This window comes from Sycon ciliatum, chromosome 5 (assembly GCF_964019385.1).
Source record: "Sycon ciliatum chromosome 5, ocSycCili1.1, whole genome shotgun sequence".
Taxonomy (NCBI): Eukaryota; Metazoa; Porifera; class Calcarea; order Leucosolenida; family Sycettidae; genus Sycon; species Sycon ciliatum.
Genome location: NC_088647.1, coordinates 29,960,931 through 29,981,341, shown reverse-complemented (window position 1 = coordinate 29,981,341; position 20,411 = coordinate 29,960,931). Strand labels below are relative to the sequence as shown.

Genomic DNA, 20,411 nt, shown 5'->3' with positions numbered 1-20,411 from the left:
ACTGCATACCAGGTGTAGATGCTAGACTGCGATTCATTGCAAGTATTTGTGCAGCTGCTCGATGCTACTGTCGTACTGAAGAGGAGAAAATTAGTTTCAAATGAGCTCAGGATTACATACCACTCAGCTACGAATGCTATGCAAACTGTGCACTGGCTGCGCTGCACACGGTGCTATTTCTGACCTCACCTACGGTCGTGGACATGGAAATCCGGTCGCCCGGCTAGCGGCCCCAGGGCGCTGGCCATGCAGCCGTGGGTAAGCAGTACACGTTACACACAGCACGCTGGCCGTTTCGGCCTCAACATGACTGTGCAGACGGCATGCAACGGTCTGTACGCGCTGAGGGCGCCGGCCCCGGTCAATCGACTAAATTTCCATGTCCACGACAGTAGAATGCTTCACTTTCATACAACACGTCTATAATCATGTACATAATCGTACATGTAGGTGTGCGCAGTGTGATGCACTGATCAAAATGATGTGTCGCATGTACCGGCAGTACCGGTACATAGGGTCCAGCGGATAATGCTCCGAAAATGTTCGTATAATGCTAATCATAATGCTCCAAACCTACCTCATAATGCTGATTATAATGCTTCAGCAAGGGCTATAATGCTCTTGGTTTGGAAAAAATGGAAGAAAGGTTGCACACTGTCAAACTTCCAGGAAAGGATGCATATAGTCGAACTGCCTCTGAAGCTGCTACAATATCTCTCACGAGCTCCACCACTTCTTAGCATTATACAACATGATCGCGTCTCCATTGGCTGCTCTCCATTGCAACTTTGATGCAGGGCTGTGGCTGAATAATGCATGGGTGTATCAAATCTTTTCCCTTGCTTATTCATGTAGTGAGAGGTGAAACCATTATTGCTGGTGTTCATTTGGGTGCTAGAAGCTTTCTAATATCATGGGAAGTGATACTAGTATTCCTGCCTGCAGACAAGCTGTCATTCACTGCTTCCACTCTGTGAAAAATGCCTTCATCTGAAACAGCTCACGTGAGGCCAGTGACGATCTCAGATCGAGATCCTCCCATTTGCAGAAATCCTGAACACACGTGGTCAGAAGCTATTTTGCTGCTCTACATCCTCTGCTTGCGCTGTCTTCTTCTCCTGAGGTTGCGTGGAGACAATGGTTGGCCACAATGTTCTTCTCTAGTTTCTGATAACACTTGACTGTAGGCTTTGCATTACAGTCATCCACGACGAACTGTACGTGCCTCACCAGGAGGCTTGCGCTGCTGAGCACTCCAAATCGTCTTGGTAGTGCGTCCAAGAGAAATTCTACTAGTAGTACTGTCGTGGACATGGAAATCCGGTCGCACGTCTAGCGGCTCCAGGGCGCTGGCCATGCAGCCATGGATAGCGGAACATGCACTTACAGTGCTGGCAACTGAAATCCGACGCCTTTGCCGGTGCGCCGCGCCGGCAAGGGGGTCGGATTTCAGTTGCCAGCACTGTAGTATGCGATGCAGAGCGCTGGTCGCATCGCGGATCAACAATGTTTACATGACTTTGTGCACTGCACGCAGCTTTCTGTACGAGCTGAGGGCGCCGGCCCCGGTCAATCGACTGGATTTCCATGTCCGCCACAGTAGTTCTTTTCGAGCCTGCTGAGCTGGACTCGCCAAAGGAAGTTATGTGGAACAAGCTCTTTCTGTTTATAGTGAAGTGTAATGGTGACCCCCTCCACCATCCTGACTGACACTAGCTAGTATTCATGGTGTTGTGTGAATGTCTCCTAGTACAAGTACGTGTACTAGCTGCTTCTGTTCGTTGCTGTGTGCACTGTTTGTGTTCTTTCCTGTGTACATGAGTACTTGCATGGCGTTGTCGTTCAGGGATGAGTCGTGCGTGACTCCTTGTTCCACTGCATGTGTGGTGTGCTTCTTATCTTCTAATCTATAGGCTTCTTGCGGTTGGTGTCCGCTTTCTCTTCATGATCATGAGCCACTGCGTTGTATAGACTGCATGACGTGCTAACGGTGGCTGCCGTGCGGTGTGTGCGATTCACTGCATTCCTGACACTGTTGCTTGCAAGCGCATACATGTACTGCACCTTCGCGTGCTCTGTACTTTAGTCTTTAGTTCCGGTTCGATGCACCATGCGCATGCGTCCGGTATGGTGCGAGATGGTTCTTGCTCTCCCAACATTGTTTTTAGTTAGTTCTTTTTCTTAGTCCCAACAATAACCTCATGGAATTAAATCAGTGTGAAACGTAACTATGAGTTCGGTTGTGGGTCTGCAGTAGTCCTAGTGACACGGTTATAGTACAGCGTGTGGTGCCGAAACCCGGGAGGACGTCAGGGATACCAGCTGGGTTGCTGGTTGGCGTCGTGGTTGATTGTACTGTCGCGTGTGGACTCGTGGGGAAACTGAATTTTCCGATCTAAGTACGATGTCGAAAGCTGAAGGATACCTGCGACCCTACCGAGGAAAGGTCGATGATTTCCAGACGTTCTGGGCGAAATTTGACGTGCTGGCGACAATCAACAAGTGGGACTCGGACGAGAAGAAAATGGCCCAGTTACCCTTGTTTCTGGAGCAGGATGCGTTCCTGGTGTTCAGCCGAATGAAGTCGGATGACAAGAAGAAGCCTGACGCCGTCCAGAAGAAAATGGAAGAGGCGTTTTGTATGACGAAGTCGGAAGCCTACCGGCGGTTCAAGGCCCGACGCATGAGACAAGAGGAGTCACCAGATGCCTATGTTGCCGATTTGCAGCGCCTCGCCAGTTTGGCCGGCGATGCGTCGCCTGGGGATGACAAAAATCACTCCGTTGTTGAGCAGTTTCTTGACGGGCTTCCACATGCGTGGGCAAAGCAGGTTAGGTTGTCACTTGTGGGAAAGGACCAGACTGTGAGCGCCTGCTTAGAATTAGTCCGTGCTGTTCAGCTTAGTGATGGCGATTCTGTGACAGCTGCAGTAGGTACAGGTGCTGGAACTGGTAGTTTGGCTGGTGGAGCACGTGGCGACAAGACCAGCAGGAAGTCTTTCTTGTGCTACCTCTGCAATGAGGTCGGCCACATGAAGCGAGATTGCCCAAGGAGGAAGCAGGGGCAGCAGAGTGGGTCCAGCTCCAAGGATGGTGGAGGCCGTGGCAGTACGTGCTACTTCTGTGACAGGCCTGGTCACAGGAAGCCAGACTGTCCGGACCGGAAAGCTTGGCTGGCGAGCCGGCAAGGCGGGAGTGCTGCAGCAGCAGCTGGAGAGGAGCCTAGTCCAGCCTTGGCCTCTGTGTCTGTGCCTTCGCCAGGGCAGCTGCCTAGGATCAAGGTAGACATGTGGACAACGGGCAACAAGGATGATGTGTCGCGTATGACAGCAGTCATTGACACTGGTGCTGCCCGATCACTGCTGACTAAGGACCAAGCCCTGTCCTGTGGCCTTGCGTGGTCAGAGTGTGAAAGCAGACTCGTGGCGCTGGATGGCCAGTCTATTGCTGTTCTTGGGAAAGTGGCCGTCAACATTGGACGATTGGATGGCCCTATCCCAGTGCAGATGCCAGAAGCCAGTGTGGAGCTGTTAGTCGTCAACGATCTGAGTGTCGTACACGCCGATTTGTTGATCGGTTGTGATGTAGCGAGCAGCTGTGGTGGCCTACATCTTGAGTATGCCAATGATGGCCGGCTGGAGAGTGTGAGGTTTGGGCCAGTGTCAAGTCCTGTGTCTGCGGCACTTCCTCAGGACGGTCACCCTTCCCGCCACGTGCAAGTGAGCCGTCATGGACAAGGTGTCACGTTGTCGGCACGTGATGGAGAGGTCCAATGGTGTCATGAAACCAAGCGTTGGATTCTCCGCTGGAAGTGGAAAAGTGGTGCAGCCCCTGAGGTTCCAGTGGGCTCTGGCATCGGCCAGTACTCCAGGGAGAAACTGAGCCCAGAGCAGGAGAAGTTGTTCTGCAAGGAAGTCGACGCTTGGATCGCTAATGGTTGGCTTGTGCCGCACGATGAAGCCACACATGGAGCAGTGGCTGGTGTGCTTCCGTTGATTGCTCGCACCCAAGAGCATAAAGCATCCACCCCGATCAGACCATGCCTGGATTATCGTAAGCTTAATGAGCTCATTGAGTCTGAGCCTGGCTATGAAGCCCCCGTGTGCGCCGAGAAGATCAGGCAGTGGAGACGCAGCAGTGATGGTCAGTGGGAGATGCTAGACGTGAAGAAAGCATATCTCCAGGTGCATGTCAGTGCTGAGCTAGTGCGCTACCAGGCCGTTCTCTGGAACAACAAGGTGTACGTGATGACCAGAATGGGCTTCGGGTTGGCGATTGCGCCGAAGTTTATGCACCTCGTCATCCAGTGGATCACTCGCCATCGCCCAGAAGTCGACAACTATGTTGATGATATCCGAGCTCCAGCAGAAGTGACTCAGTGTGTTGCCGACGAGCTTGCAGCCTATGGACTCCCAACGAAGCCTGCCGAACCTATGGAGGAGTCCCGTGTTCTTGGTATGCAACTGAAGGCTAATGCGGATGGCGCCATGGGCTGGTCCAGGAGAGAGATCGATCTAGAGCCACCACCTAAGATGACAAGACGCAAGGTCTTCTCGTGGTGTGGACGCCTTATTGGCCACTACCCGGTCTGTTCGTGGCTCAGGCCTGCTTGCAGTTACCTGAAGCGGCTGGCGACTGCTGCAGGTGGCAATGGATGGGACGATCCACTGCCGGAAACCCTTGTTGAATGCTGCCAAGAGCTGTTCACGAGGCTCTCCTCCGACGATCCGGTGCATGGTCAGTGGGACGTGCACGCGCAGGCTGACTCCACCTGGACTGCGTGGTGCGATGCATCTGGCCTAGCTATTGGTGTCGTTCTTGAGCTCGACGGGACCGTTGTGGAAGATGCATCATGGCTTCGGCCTGCAGGGGACAAGCTCCATGTAAATGTTGCTGAGCTTGACTCTGCCATTAAGGCCCTCACGCTAGCCACGAGGTGGAACGCGACGCATGTGGTTCTGAAGACTGACTCGAAGACTACTGCGGGATGGCTGGCTCCGGTTGTTGGTGGGTCACGTCGCGTCCGGGTTGGTGGTCTGCATGAGGTTCTGGTGCAACGTCGGCTGCAGATAGTCAATGATCTTCTTAGCATGACGGAGATGCAGGTGACTGTGGAGTGGGTGCCAACGACTGAAAACCTTGCAGACAAGCTGACGCGCGTGCCGTTCAACTGGCCGAAGAAGAGCTCTGATGTTGTGGCCAGTCTGCCGAGGGCTGTGGCTGTTAGCCCTTTCTCTAGCGATGAGTTGGGCAAAGCCCAGGCATCGGACGAGGTCATCCAAGGAGTGATTCAGCAGATTCAAGTTGGCCAGCCAGTAGCAAGTCGGCGCTTCCGCAGTTGCGCCGGTCAGCTTCATGTGGAGGAAGGCCGCCTAGTCCGGAGCCTGAAGCTGCCTGTGGAAGGGGAAGTCAACGTGCCAGTCGTTCCCGAGTTGTTAGTGCCTGATGTCGTGACTGCTGCTCATGTCAACACTGGTCATGCTTCCTGGCAGCCAATGTATGAGTTGCTCCGCAAGCACTGCTACTTTCCTGAGATGGCGTCTGCCTGCCAAGACCACGTCAAGGGGTGCCAGAACTGCCAAGCCGCTAGTCCAGCAAAAGGCCCAGCAGCCCCCAGCGCCAGAGCAGAGATCCCAGGTCGACCATGGGGAACAGTGCAAATGGACACCCTGGAGCTTGGGCTGAACCGTGGCGGGACACACCACTGCGTGCTCGTGTGCGTGGATGTGCTGACAAAGTGGGTGGAAATAGTGCCAATGAAACGGCACGACGGGCCCAGTGTTGCCTCGGCCTTCGTGAGCTTGTGCTGTAGGTGGGGACCACCAGACGTCATCCGTGTGGACAATGGGACTGAGTTCAGCAATGCCATTGTCCAGTCTGTCTTTCAAGTGTTCGGCGTGAGGGTGAAGACAGGGGCCGTTCGCCATCCGCAATCCCAGGGAGCCGCCGAGAGGTACAATCGGACATTGCTGACTCTCATCAGGAAGGTCCTCGACGAATCATCGGACTGGATGGACGATCTTCAGATGCTGGTCCACTTCTACCGCTCTCGACCGCATTCAGTGACTGGCATGTCCCCAATGATGGCCATGGTTGGGTGGGACCCACCTGTGTTGATTGACGATGGACGCCCTAGGTACGACTTTGACACGTGGCAAGCAGAACACGCAGCACGATCTGCTAGGATCCGAGACCTTCTGGAAGACGCCATGTCGGAAGGCGACTGCCATGACGAGGTGCTGCCCTGCGCTTACCAGGCTGGAGATGCAGTCATGCTGCGGATGCCTAGTCGTCGTCAGAAGCGATTGCCGCCTTTTGAATCCGGCTGGACTGTGAAGAAAGTCATTTCTCCATCAACTGTCGTGATCTGGCGGAGGTCTGATGGTAGATCCCCTCGAGAGAAGGTGGTGAACGTGGAACTCATCAAGCCGGATGCTCCACGGCCAGGTCTGGAATTGCCAACGGAAAACGTCCCTGATGGAGATGACGGCCAGGAGGGTGACAGCTTCAAAGCAGATGGCTGGCTTGGATGGCTCCCTGATCCGCAGGAGCCTGCTGCCGATGGCCAGCATGTCCGCATGGATCTTCGAAACCGACAAGGCATCCAGCGACCAGCTCGCTTCCAGGATTGATGCTGCTTGGCAGGAAATGTCACCAGGCGGAGGGATGAAGTGTAATGGTGACCCCCTCCACCATCCTGACTGACACTAGCTAGTATTCATGGTGTTGTGTGAATGTCTCCTAGTACAAGTACGTGTACTAGCTGCTTCTGTTCGTTGCTGTGTGCACTGTTTGTGTTCTTTCCTGTGTACATGAGTACTTGCATGGCGTTGTCGTTCAGGGATGAGTCGTGCGTGACTCCTTGTTCCACTGCATGTGTGGTGTGCTTCTTATCTTCTAATCTATAGGCTTCTTGCGGTTGGTGTCCGCTTTCTCTTCATGATCATGAGCCACTGCGTTGTATAGACTGCATGACGTGCTAACGGTGGCTGCCGTGCGGTGTGTGCGATTCACTGCATTCCTGACACTGTTGCTTGCAAGCGCATACATGTACTGCACCTTCGCGTGCTCTGTACTTTAGTCTTTAGTTCCGGTTCGATGCACCATGCGCATGCGTCCGGTATGGTGCGAGATGGTTCTTGCTCTCCCAACATTGTTTTTAGTTAGTTCTTTTTCTTAGTCCCAACAATAACCTCATGGAATTAAATCAGTGTGAAACGTAACTATGAGTTCGGTTGTGGGTCTGCAGTAGTCCTAGTGACACGGTTATAGTACAATAGTCGCTCCTTCATCTAGGTCCAAATTAATTTATCGATGGGTCAGTGTTCACTTCAGGAAACTCCTCTTCGTCTGTTTGATATTCACTTCGCGTACGTTTGCTCTAGTCTCCTCCATGGTTCTCCATGATTTCTAAAAAAAACTCCTAAATGATCGTTACGGATTTTGTGTAACAGCCTCAGTGCAGTTGCAACGTTGGGCATGCTACATCACATGTAGATCTACATTTACCTGACTACAAACGAAGACTTTATGTAGCAATGGCATTATGTGGTCAGGTAAATGTAGCATTACCTGTAGTGCAAAAGCCGTAAAGGTGTTCCGTGTCTTCTATATCTTCTCTACTATACACAATCACAAAGTCATGTGCCGGTACAATACATGGCGTTGCACCTCATGGCTTTAGCCGATTGTTGCCAAAAACCTGAGATTTCCCGACATTATCCACTATGAAATTCGTTATGCCGCTCAAACCTCACATAATGCTAGGATAGTCTCATAACGCCGAATATAATGCCGGCATTATCCGCTGGACCCTACCGGTACATGTACAGTGAATATGTTCATGTGGCCCACTGAACCTGGATAAGAAGACCACCTGGCCAAGGTGACCACTTTTTCTCGTCCCTTGAGCGGTTGCCTTAAACAGGTTTCACTGTGTGTTTATCTACTGTACTGTGCACTGGATGCCAAAATCACAAACTGAAGATTCTGCAAGTAAAAGGCAAAGAAGTAAAATTCTTTTTCGATCGAGAGTGGTCAACAGTTTTAGAGTTTTCACAAACCTTTTTCCAGACGTTTCGTTGTTCTGGAGAACATCGTTAGTGGCTAAAGTTTCGCACAACGAAACATCTGTAAAAGCATTTATAACTTTGTTTGTACCACTCTTGGTCGAAAAAGAATTTTACTCGGTGACACGATGGAAGTGGTTAATCAGTGGCGACGGCTTGTCCATCGACTTTTTAAAATGACCAGACACCTGGAGTGTAGGCGCAACCAAGAGTAGATAAACAAGAGTGTGCAACTCGCGGATGGGTAGGCCCACTGCGGAATTTTTTGTTGACGTAATCTTTTCGACGACGCACGCGCTGCGAGTCTTTCTGATAGTTTTCCCTCGTGCTCTTGGCCGGCTTTACACTACAAGGTTGGTGCCCAGCACGTGCTCTCACACTGCTCTGCGGCAAAATGCGCGTTCTTCTGATAAAAGGTGACGTCAACAAAAAATTCCGCCGTGAGCGGGGGTATCTGCAGATTATGCAGGAGAGATCCGGAGTTGCACACTCTTGTTTATCTACTCTTGGCGGAACTGAAGAGGTGCACTGATAGCTTTTTTTCTTCTATTTTATAAGAGAATTCAGGTGGCATTCAACGGCGGCGGAAAGTGCACAGGGCCATAATAAACCAAACTGCACCGTTCTTGTCAGGCCACAACTTAGCACAAGCCCCGGTGGACTGTGCTCTCTCCCCCCACCCCCCCCCCCCCTCAAAGCAAAACGTTAATCATGGTCTTACTTGAAAGTATACAAACCCACCGGGAGGATAAAAGAAAAGACAGAAAGATGCGGGGTGGTAGTAATTTAACACAGTGCTCTATGACATCGCTACTCTACGTGAAATGAAACCAGAGGGCTCATAACGGGTGATAGCAAAGTGGGTGCGGTGCGGACAAGAGCGATAAATTATTTTGGGCTGGATACAGCACGAAAGGCAGCCGGGAGGGAGTTCCGTGTGGCAGTGGTGATAAAGAGAAAGGTGGCATGGGTGTGTGTGTGTGTGTGTGTGTGTGTGTGCTGGCTCTAGCAGGCGGAAGCAGATGTCGGGGATGCCTGGCGCTGTGTGATACTGTGTAGCCTAGGTCCTCCAGGGTCGTCATCTGGCTATGGACAAGGTGGTGGAGCTCAAGAAGGCATCGAATTGTCTTCGCCATGCGAGGCTGGGCCACTGGAGGTGCGCGAAAAGCGAGGCTTTCGGCTCCGTTTGAGGAGGATACACACCACACTGCCGCAGAATCACACGAGCCACTCTTGCCTGTACCCGTTCAAGAGCAGTAACCTAAGCACTGGAGAGTTGAAATTGCCAGAGGGATGAGGCGTATTCAACCACAGGTCGAATATATCCAGTGTACAAGCGGCTGGCAACTGCTGGTGTGATACTCTTGGACATGTGGATCAGCAGGACCACTCGCTGGCGGAACTGCGTCGTGATGGTGGCGATGTGGCTGGTGAAGTCGAGGTTAGAGTCCAAGATGACTCCAAGATGTCGTTGGGTTGTTACATCAGACAAGGTTAGAGTCCAGGATAACTCCAAGATGTCGGTGGGTTGTTGCATCAGACATGTCATCTCCCTGCATACTCAGGTGCGGGGCTCGGATGAGTAGGGTGGGCATGTTCTGCACGACTTCTAGGAGAGAACTGCGCGGTGCAAGACTTCGAGGGGTTGAAGCACCCTCCGACTGAATCAGCCCACTGCAAAACGGCATCAGTGGCGGCCTGGAGGGGGTGGACCATTGGTTGTTGGTTAGGTCTTCCGACTGCTCTCCCAAGAGTATTGTCATCGGCAAATAAAAGCACATCAGTAGTCCCTGGGGAACGGTTGCAGAAACTGGGGTGGGTCGGCGACTTGGCAGAGAGAACTTTGACACAGAAGGACCGGTCTCCGAGGTAGTTAGTGAACCAAGTGAAGAACAGGGTGCGGTACCTTGTCAAACGCTTTCGCGAAATCCAAGAATAGAGCGTGGTAGTCAGTGTGCTTGTCAAGTGCTTTAGCCACTCTTGAAGACAGGACAATTAGCTGATCGAGTGTGGACTTGCAGGAGACAAAGCCATATTGGTGGTCGGTAATTAATCCCTGCCTATTGAGGAAGCTGGTGAGGTGCTTGGCGATGATGGCGTCCAGAATCTTAGCTACAGCCGGCAGCAGGGAGATAGGCCTGTAGGTGGCTGGCTGCGCAGGTTTGCCGTTCTCTTTGTAGATAGGCATGACTGCAGCCACCTTCCGTGTGTGTGTGTGTGTGTGTGTGTGTGTGTGTGTGTGTCTGTGTGTGTGTGTGTGTGTGTGTGTGTGTGTGTGTGTGTGTGTGTCTGTGTAAGTCTGTCTGTATATCAGTCTGTGTCTGTCTCTCTGCGTGTGTCTATGTCTGTATCTGTATCTGTGTCTTTGGCGCGCATCCATGCATGTGTTCCAGTCAGGCATGGGCTTGGGGTGTGTGCGAGGCTCCCTTACTCGATGGATATAAGGGGCCATCTGTAAATACCGATATTTATTTAGAAACGAAACTAGTTATTTCTCTTCAACCCCACTCCCCCCCCCCCCCCTACCTGAGAGACGAACACATGCAAACTTTACATCAATATTGATATATTTTTTCTTTTTCTGGGCATATGAAGTTTTCTGGGCATGCCCGCACATACAAACTGTGCATCTATATTACTCGAGAAACGAACAGGCGCTCAACCCCCTCCCCCCCTAAGCGACTAGTTTTCGTTTCTAAACGAGAGAGCTTGGAAGCTCAGGGCCCTACGCTATGCTTTTTTGCCTTGATGACCTAGACAAAAAAAAGCATAGGGATGTTATAAATTCTTTAAAAAATTCCTTTTTTTTAAGACATAACCTGGGATTCGAACCCGCACTATCGCGCCCTGCATGCATCCCTCGATACACTTCGCATACATACTAATTCTTCCAAGTTGCTTCACATTATGATCTTGCATTTGAAAGCCCTATTTGAATATGCATTGTGGCCAGCCGTCTTTGATGGTACGGTACGGTAGGGATAGGTACGGGACAGGTACGATCGAGGGTAATACGACACCGTCTCCCGTACCGTACCATCAAACACAGCTGGCCACATACAGCTGCCCGCAATATTCGAATAGGGCTTTCAAACGCAAGATCATAACGTGAAGCAACTTGGAAGAATGGGTATTAATGCGAAGTGTATGGGGGAATGCATGTAGGGTGATAGTGCGGGTTCGAATCCCAGGATATGCCTGAAAAAATAGGAGAATTGAAAAATTTATAACATCCCTATGATTTTTTGCCGTCAGATACGGGATAGCGCCAGGCGTGACACAAACAAACACACAAACAAACACACAAATACCAAATTAAAGCTGTGTGGACCCTGGCTAGCGCCAGACGTTACTGAAGTAACGTCTTCTGCATAGCTACGGGAATAAATATCTATATTTACGGATCGCCCCTAACGTACTCCTGTTTATTGCTCACTTGATGTATCCTTATCTATTTGCCTTGTTTGGAATCCAGCTCAGTCAAGATTTCTCAACCCGCTACCGTCGAAGATTGACACTGTCAAGGGAGAACTTGTAGTGCTGACCTGCATTGCCGATATCACATCTATACAGGATGCCTACATGGTATGGACATCATCAAGTCAATACTTTCAAGATGGTATCTCAAATGGGTTCCACCAACAGTTTACGCAGAATTCCACGTGAGTAGCCTGTGATGCAATGTTTCTCCTCCTTGCAGTTCATTAAGAAATAATTGGCACAAACTGACGAGGAGTACTGTAACGTCCAATGACTTGACACCTAGCTCACACACCTTTCCAACATGCAGGCCAACGACCTTCCTACCTGGACGGCTGAAGAAAAAGAATAACATCCAAACGGAGCAGATAGGTGCGACGGCGAGACCATTGGACAGTTCGGTGCACCGAAATGTCGCTGAAGCCGAGACCTCAGGTTGGCGGAGATACTCCCGTTTCACCGCCACAGCTGCAACTGCAGCCACCTCTATCATGCAGTATTTTGTTCTCGAGGTTTGTGTTTCTTGTGAAAAAAAGTACGGTCAAACTAAATTCGAAGCAGCAAAGCAGCATACCACACTACTTTGGTGGCTCATAGTCAATCAAGTATGGATTAGAATGGTGTGAGGGGGGGGGGGGGGACTAGTTGATTTCAATAACAAGAGGGACCAGGATGCCTTTCTCAAGGACCCATATGCCTTCGGAAAGAAATTGTTTGAACCAACCAACCATGTCAAACCCACTTTCTCTGACACTACCTGCTTTGAGTACTTCCAACATACATTATGCAGACCAGGATCGTGCCACTTCGTACGAATCCTGCCCCAGTGCAGGGAAGCCCTGGGATTGCTCCCACCCAGTCGATGAGGGGACCCCTACATGGACTGAATTTCAGAATGTTTTGAAGAAGTGTCGCAACACCTCTGCACCGGGTCCTGACAAGATACCTTACATAGTTTGGAAGCTTTGTCCCTCCCTTCAATCCATTCTTTTCACCATCTTTGGGCGGGTTTGGGAGAGCAAGATCATTCCAAGGCAGTGGCAGGTAGCGTGTGTCACACTCCTGGCCAAGGGGGAGGTGTCTGATGATCCTTCGAAATTCCGACCTATTGCTCTAGCAAACACGTCCGGGAAAATCTTTTTCACCTTGGTTGCAAAGCGCCTCTTGAAACATATGCTAGGCAATAAGTTCTTCGATGGTGACAACCAGAAATGATTTATGCCTGCAAAGGCTGGGTGCATCACTTTGTTATGAGGCGATGCGTGATGCAAAGACGGCAAAACGCCAAATTTGCATTGCGTGGATAGATTTGAAGAATGCATTTGGTTCAGTGCGCCACAATCTGATACACTATGCTCTAACCCACTACAGCCTTCCTTTGCAATTCAGGAAATTAATTTTTTCCTACTATGACAGTCTTTGCGCTTTCGTCGTACAACCACACACTCCCACCTTTAATTACAACATTGGTGTTTTCCAGGGGTGCCCCTTGTCCCCGGTCCTTTTCAATATTTGTTTCCAGCTTCTGCTGGACTCACTTGCAGCCCCTGAATTAAGTTGCCTCTCCTATGATTTTAAATCTGCCCCTTTGCAAGTGTCCCAAACAGCTTTTGCTGATGACTTAGGCCTCCATAGCAAATTTAGTGCAGGTTGTCAAAAACTCATTGCGGTCACGGAGGACTTTCTCTCGTGGACTCAATGTATGCAGGCGGCGCCGCACAAATGCAAAAGCAGTGCAGCAAAGCTTGTAGATGGCCGGTACAAACCTTACGATCCCTGCCTGACGATCTCAGGGAGGAAGATCGCTTTCATTGACACCGAAGAGTTCAAGTTCCTGGGGCGAAGGCTGCATGCTGATTGCTCTGAGCAGACCCAGCGGGAAGACATCCGTCAACTCACTGTATCTCTCATGCAAAAAGTAGATGGCTCTTGGCTTCAAGACCACCACAAGCTATGGCTTTACCATCATCTTGTAGTGCCCAGGCTTTCTTGGTCTTTCCAGGTTCTTGAACTCACACAAGGTTTTGGACGTGAACTGCACTTTATGTGTTCACCATTTCTGAAGAAATGGTCAGGCCTACCTCGATGCGCAAACTCTGCCATTCTTTTTATTGGCAGTCGCAAACGCTTTGGCTTACGCCTCCACTACCTTCCTACGGTGTGGAAAAAGTGCCAGTCCATCAAATGGCACATTCTTCGATCGAGTGGGGACGCGCGCATGAGTGCGCTGTACACTCTGCGTCGGAGTAAGGATGCGAAGCTGACAAAGCGGTATGCGGCGACAATAGAGCTGGAGTGTGCAGAGGCATCAGTCGGTTCAGGGACTCTCCGTCCACCGTCATCGTCAAGTCATCGTGCAGGGTTGGGTGCTCGTGCTCCGAAGCAGCATTCCAAACCCCCGAGGAAGGATCTCCTTCAAACATTTGAGGAGATCAACGCGCAGGAGCAGATTTTGAGGGTGAAGACTCTTCAGGTGCAAGGCAAGTGGTTGGAGTGGACATCGGTGATGTGGCAGGACCTCTCGTGGAAATCCCTTTTGTACGGCGGTACTGGTAAGGATTTGAAATTTCTTCTCGCATCAACCCTCGACGTGCTACCTTCTCCGATGAACCTACGCTGTTGGGGAAACACCGTAGTGGATCCGTACTGTAGTTTGTGCCGTGCCTGGGCCTGTACTACGCGCCACGTGCTTGGCGCTTGTCGCATAGCGCTGGACCAGGGACGTTACACCTGGAGGCACGACAACGTACTCGGGGTCATCGTCAGGAACATGCGTGAGGAGATTCGAATCCGCACTGCTGCAAACACCGTACAGACCAAAAATTCAAATGAGCTTGACTTCATCTCGTTTTTCAAGGCGGGGGAGAAGCCAGTTCGCGTTCAGCCCAGACAAAAGTTGGTTACGACTGATCTCCTGTCAGCGGCCTCAGACTGGAAACTTCTTGTTGACTCAGTTAGTGCAAAGATTTCTTTCCCTAGCTGTGTTGCTCTTACCACCCTAAGACCAGATATAGTTCTGTACTCTACGAGTCGTAGGATTGTATTCTGGATGGAGTTGACAGTTTGTGCTGATCTGGCCGATCAATGCCGAGCAAACGGGTGGCAGGTCGTTTCTTTTTCGGTTGAGGTGGGTGTGCGTGGTTTCATCCCGGACTCTCTTCGGAGGGCTCTGAAAGCGCTTGGGTTTTCTAATCGAAGAATAACATTTATTTGTAATTTGTGCAGTAAGACGTCTCTACGAAGCAGTTACATCATCTGGTTGCGACGTCAACAAAAACACTGGTCGGAAGATCCACTTTTCTGAGATACTGTATGTGGGGCTCCGTTTATTGAGGTGCGTTGAAATTTATTCTCTTTATCTTATTATTTCTTTTCTATAATTTCCCCATATGAGTTCCTATCAGTTGCTGTGAACACCTTGAGTGGAGAGCGCTTGCTCGAGCATTGAACCCGGATTCTTAATCCACCATACCCAGTTCGCAAGGCTGGGCGGGGTTGTGAGCAGGTTTTCATTTCATCTTTTCTTATTATTTCTGCTTTTCATCTCATTACAAAAATTCTGCGCATTTTTTCTCCATCTGCGCATATAATCTAGACTGACCACCTGCTTGTTAAATCATGCACCTGCTTTCAGGCGTAAAAACCCTGTTGTAGAGGTCTCAGTCCTCATTTGTTAGACTTACCTGTCTTTATAAGTGTGTTGAATACGAAAAAGGACGACTGACGACACATTATCCAGACATCACGACGGGAACAGGTAGGTTGGTGGAACGACATTTATTAGAGACGGGACAAGAGACCAAGACGAACGAAACAACTACATGGTGATTATTGAAGAGTGAGAAAGAGAGCAAGTCTGAACGGCAAGATAAAGGGCCTGGGTAGCTATGGCAATTACGGGCGCGCAAGTAGCTACCCAGGCCAACGGAACAAAAGGAGACAAAAGGTGAGTACGCAAGTGCATGCAGGCCAGCTAGAAAAGGTACGGGAGGAGGTACCTAACATACCACCCCTCCATGAAAAAAATCCCGCGTCCTCGCGGAGAGAAAAAAAGAGAAAAAGATTAAAAAAATGACTGAAGGAGAAAACACACACACACACACACATATATTGCACGCGCGCACGGATCTCACAAAAGTGTGTACTAAAAATGCACTACAGATCATTCCTGTACTACTTATAGTGTGTCATAACTATTGGAGTTTGACGAGGAACGTGAATTACTAGTATTTTGCACGACTAATACAGCCTAGTTACACTTTTGCTTAACATCCAAAAATTAGAGCGTGGCTCACCATGATCGGACCCCTAACTTGGTAATGTTTTATGAACACACGCGCGCACACACACTACAAACAAATTCACGAAAATAAATTTGACGAAGAAGGAACGCATACAAAAAAAAGAAAGAGAGAAAGGTGGCTGACCTGCATGGCTTGAACGAGACGAGGTTGACATAGACGAGACGAGGTTGGCGTAGGAGAGACGAGGTTGGCGTAGGAGAGACGAGGTTGATAGAGACGAGACGAGGTTGACATAGACGAGACGAATGGCGGTTGAGGACGGCTGGGCATGGGATGATCTCAGGGTCGTGGGTCGATCAATAATCGGGCGCCAATGTTGAATACGAGAAAGGACGACTGACGACACATTATCCAGACATCACGACGGGAACAGGTAGGTTGGTGGAACGACATTTACTAGAGACGGGAAAAGAGACCAAGACGAACGAAACGACTACATGGTGATTATTGAAGAGTGAGAAAGAGAGCAAGTCTGAACGGCAAGATAAAGGGCCTGGGTAGCTACGGCAATTATGGGCGCGCAAGTAGCTACCCAGGCCAACGGAACAAAAGGAGACAAAAGGTGAGTACGCAAGTGCATGCAGGCCAGCTAGAAAAGGTACGGGAGGAGGTACCTAACAAATGTAACTTTCTCTCTCTCTCACACACACACGCACACACACACACACACACACACACACACACACACACACACACACACACACACACACCACACACACACACACACACACACACACACACACACACACACACACACACACACACACACACACTCTGTCTTTCTCCTTTTGTTCTCTCTGTCAAATTATATCTACAACCCAAGCTTGATTTTTCACTCCTTCCACACTCATCTAGTACTATGTCCATAATCATTAACCATCTTCTCCATCATTTTCCGTTTAATCTTCTGCATGCTCTTTGTCCATACTTCATGAAATGTATGCTCCACGTCTTGTGATTCAATCATTTTTATCCGCTTTCATAAAATCTTCTGCATGATTTTAATCATCTTCTACATAAATTTCTAGTGTTGAAACGAGCGTATCTATAACAAATGAGCGATCAGTTCCACTAACGAGCAAGCTATCGAGCGAGCTAACGAGTTTCATTGATGTGGCAAATATGATTTTTTGAATAAATTTTTTTCTAAGTTCGATTTTTTTCAGCTGGTTCAAATTATCACCGCCGGCATTTTGGGTTGCTGCTGCTTCACTTCGGACTGCTGTTTGGTGTCGAGATGTCTTTTCAGCGCCGTCGTCGAGTAGCCTTTTGTAAGAATAGACCGTTTTGCAAAGATTGCAAGTAGCCCTGGTCTTCACTGCATCGCGGGAGAAAACTTCCAAACGACTGAGCGTAACTATTTACTTTCACTCGAATGGAGAGGTGACCGAAGCATATCCTGCGACAGGTCAGCAGATGCGGAACAAGACATCATATCAGTAGAGTCCACCAAAGCTGCAACGACAACTGAAACAGCTCAAGTGTCGTGCAGGCATACAGTCACTGTAACTGCGAGTGATTTTCACTTTGCGCGGGACTGGACTCTCGATCGACCAGGGAGTCGTAAAATATTTCACGACTCCCCGGTCGACATGTACTGCCATGTGTACGGAGTACGGTGTACGGTGTTTGTTAGTGCAAACGAGCTGGCCGCACAAACGAGCCGAGTTTCTGGCGAGCGAGCTAACGAGTATCCGGTGAGATCGTTTCAACATTATACATTTCATTTACTCTTCTGCATGCTCTTCATCATTTTGTTGGAACTAGGTCTGCGGACCTGGTGAGAAGGCAGAAATACCTGTTCACTTGGTGAAGTAAAAAATATATAAAATAAAATGAACAAACAAACAAAGTTCACCATGACATGTGATGATGATAATGATGACAGCATATCACATGCAGTGCGTCCTCCACCTTTTCTCATCTGTTGTATTCGTCTTAGAATAGTATGGTGTGGTCGAGTGGGCTCGGCTGCAAATTGAGAAGTGCAGCTGAAATTTCAAGGGGAGCGATAAAAAAAATTAGGGCTGAGTCGGGTAGCATTTTCTTCGGGTACAGGTCGTCCCTCGTTAATACATAATGTCTGGGACTTGACAAATGTTATGTATTAACGGGGTTTATGTACTAAACGAAAGTGTACATAACTTGCTTGTGTACCAGAATTTTTCACTTTTTTCAACTTTTCTGAGTGTTTCTTGCTACCATGAATAGGCACCGAGATATTCTTGATTCCCTCGATAGAACATAAAAATTATGTTATAACGGTCAGAGTTAGCGAAGATTCTACAGTTTACATGATACATGCCCAGCCGTGCCTGTACAGTCACTCGGAAAAAACAGAGCTTTGTAGGTTGTGATGTGCGCTCTGATTTCTGAGTCAATTGCGTCCACAAGTAGAAACTAGAACACGATGTGCCTCCACTGGAAGGCCAAAAGACCAATAAATTATGTACTATTGAGGTAGGTGACATGCGGGTACGGAGAAATGTTATGTACTAACGGGGTTTATGTACTAACGAATTATGTACTAACCGACAAAATTTGTATGGAAGTGACCACGTTTCGTCCGGGACTTGAGATTTCTTATGTACTAACGGGGTTTATGTACTAACCGGACTCGTATTAACGGGGGACGACCTGTATCGGGTTCTGGTAGTTTTCCACGGGTAGCATGGGTACCCGATCGGGTAACGTTTCCATGGTAACACCACAACGCCCTCCTTACCTTACACACTGGGTAGACATGCGGAGTCTTTACATGGATTTGTACACGTGCACTGTACATGATGTCATGTGCGACTTCGGGTTTTCGGGTACCATTCTGTACCCGTCTACCCGAGGTCCTCACGGGTAGCACGGGTGCCCGACTACCCGTGCACACCACTAAAAAAATCCACTCTGAATGACTAATAAAGAGGAGCAAGCAGAGCGAGGGCGATCTCACTTTACCAGGTTGTCTGGACCAGCGGAGGGAACAACAGAGGTGTTGTTCCAACACTTGCATGCCAGTTGTTGTAAGCTATGTTGTTAACAGTGGTTGTTGTAGGGTATAGAGGAGGGCCGTTAGAAGATATTTTAGTGCGGTTCGGTCAGCCATCTGAAGTACAATTTACTCGTGGGGAGGGGTTGCTGAGATTTTGGAAATTTAGAGCCCAGATCAGTGTATTTTATTGATTCATGGGTACCTGGGGCAAGTAGTGGTACGGTCAATACCGTACGTAGTGACCGTACCGTGTTCGACGCCCCTGTACAGTATGTTTTTGCTGCCTTTTCATCTGTACTTACTTGTCCGTGGTGCACCAGATTAGGGAGAGAAACCACCACGTTGGCAGAAATTGCTATGTTTTTTTTTCTTCATTCTCCTTGATGTACTTTGTGGCAGTGTTGGCGAGGTCACACTTCAGTTCCATATGACGGGTGCAAGATGGGATACCTACGCATGTGGAATATTGTCACGCAGCGACGCATATTTTTCTTCATTCCGCACCGGGGTGGAAGTGGCTATTACACGTAAGACAGCTGTTTGTCAGTCTTGTGTTTTTGCTTTGATGGTGATACTTGCAGACATATTCGAGTTGCTGTAACAGGCAAAACAATCCATAGCCAGCAATCGCATGTCATCACGTACATTGAAAATCAACATAATTTTGCCAATCGACCTTTTTTTCAGGATCACTTTTCAACGAGGACGAAGCAAAGTCGGCCGAACGAAGCCTAGAGGAAGAAAATCACCCTTTCCACTTCACTATCACAAAACTGACATAGATACGAGATGAAACAACTAAAAAATCCACAAGAAAACTGTACGGCCATCATCGCGCTGACTTTGGTCTGACTTTGGTCTGAGAATTTCTATCACGATCAAAAATGTACGAGGAGCACTCAAAAATAAGCCACAGACGTACCTTTATTGCTCTCTTCTTCTTTTTCAAGGCACAAAAGTTGACTCTCCACTTTCAAACCAGGAACCAGACATACCAGTGGTCCTTTTCAGCTGCTCCACGAGCGCAGGCGTCAGGCGAAATTACTGGTCAGTCGGTGACACGCATTTTTCACAAAAAATTGCGTTTCACCTGCTGGGAGTGTTATAAAATGGTCACTGATCTTGAGCATTGTGATTACATTTCACTTCTCTCTGCCATTCATGTCTTCCTACTCTATGACTGTGACTTTGTCTCTCCAGTCTTGATAATGTATTTTTTCGTACTCTTGATATTTTTATGTCAGATTAATTATTTCTGTCACTACGTAATCTATGACGTCGGTGACAATCACAGTTCAGTTTTTTTGTTCTTCTGATGCACGAACGCGCGCATCGACAGCAGTGAAGTCAGCGAGGTCTTGGTCTGGCTTGTGGTTGTTCTTGAATCTTGAGTCTTCCGACAGTTCTGATTTTTCCTTGTCTCAACCTAGTACCTTTATACATTCTTAATACCGCGATAGTAGATTATTTTATTTCCTGTAGTTGCTGTGGCCTGATGTTGTGTGGAGCCTGTGCACGTGAAGAATAATTCTACTACAGCGACCTGGTGCCGAAACCCGGGAGTTTGATTCGGAGA

The 20,411-nt window shown here is 49.1% G+C and overlaps 1 protein-coding gene across 1 annotated transcript; it reads left to right on the top strand.

Moving 5' to 3' along the window:
• Positions 1-2,404: 2,404 nt before the first annotated feature.
• Positions 2,405-6,631, top strand: LOC135816991 (uncharacterized). Its single transcript, XM_065330095.1, has one exon. The coding sequence runs from the start codon at positions 2,405-2,407 to the stop codon at positions 6,629-6,631; it is 4,227 nt and encodes a 1,408-aa protein (XP_065186167.1).
• Positions 6,632-20,411: the final 13,780 nt, after the last annotated feature.

What these genes read in the sequence shown, in the direction of transcription:
- LOC135816991 (XM_065330095.1), top strand. Translation starts at nt 2,405, where the DNA reads ATGTCGAAAGCTGAAGGATACCTGCGACCCTACCGAGGAAAGGTCGAT.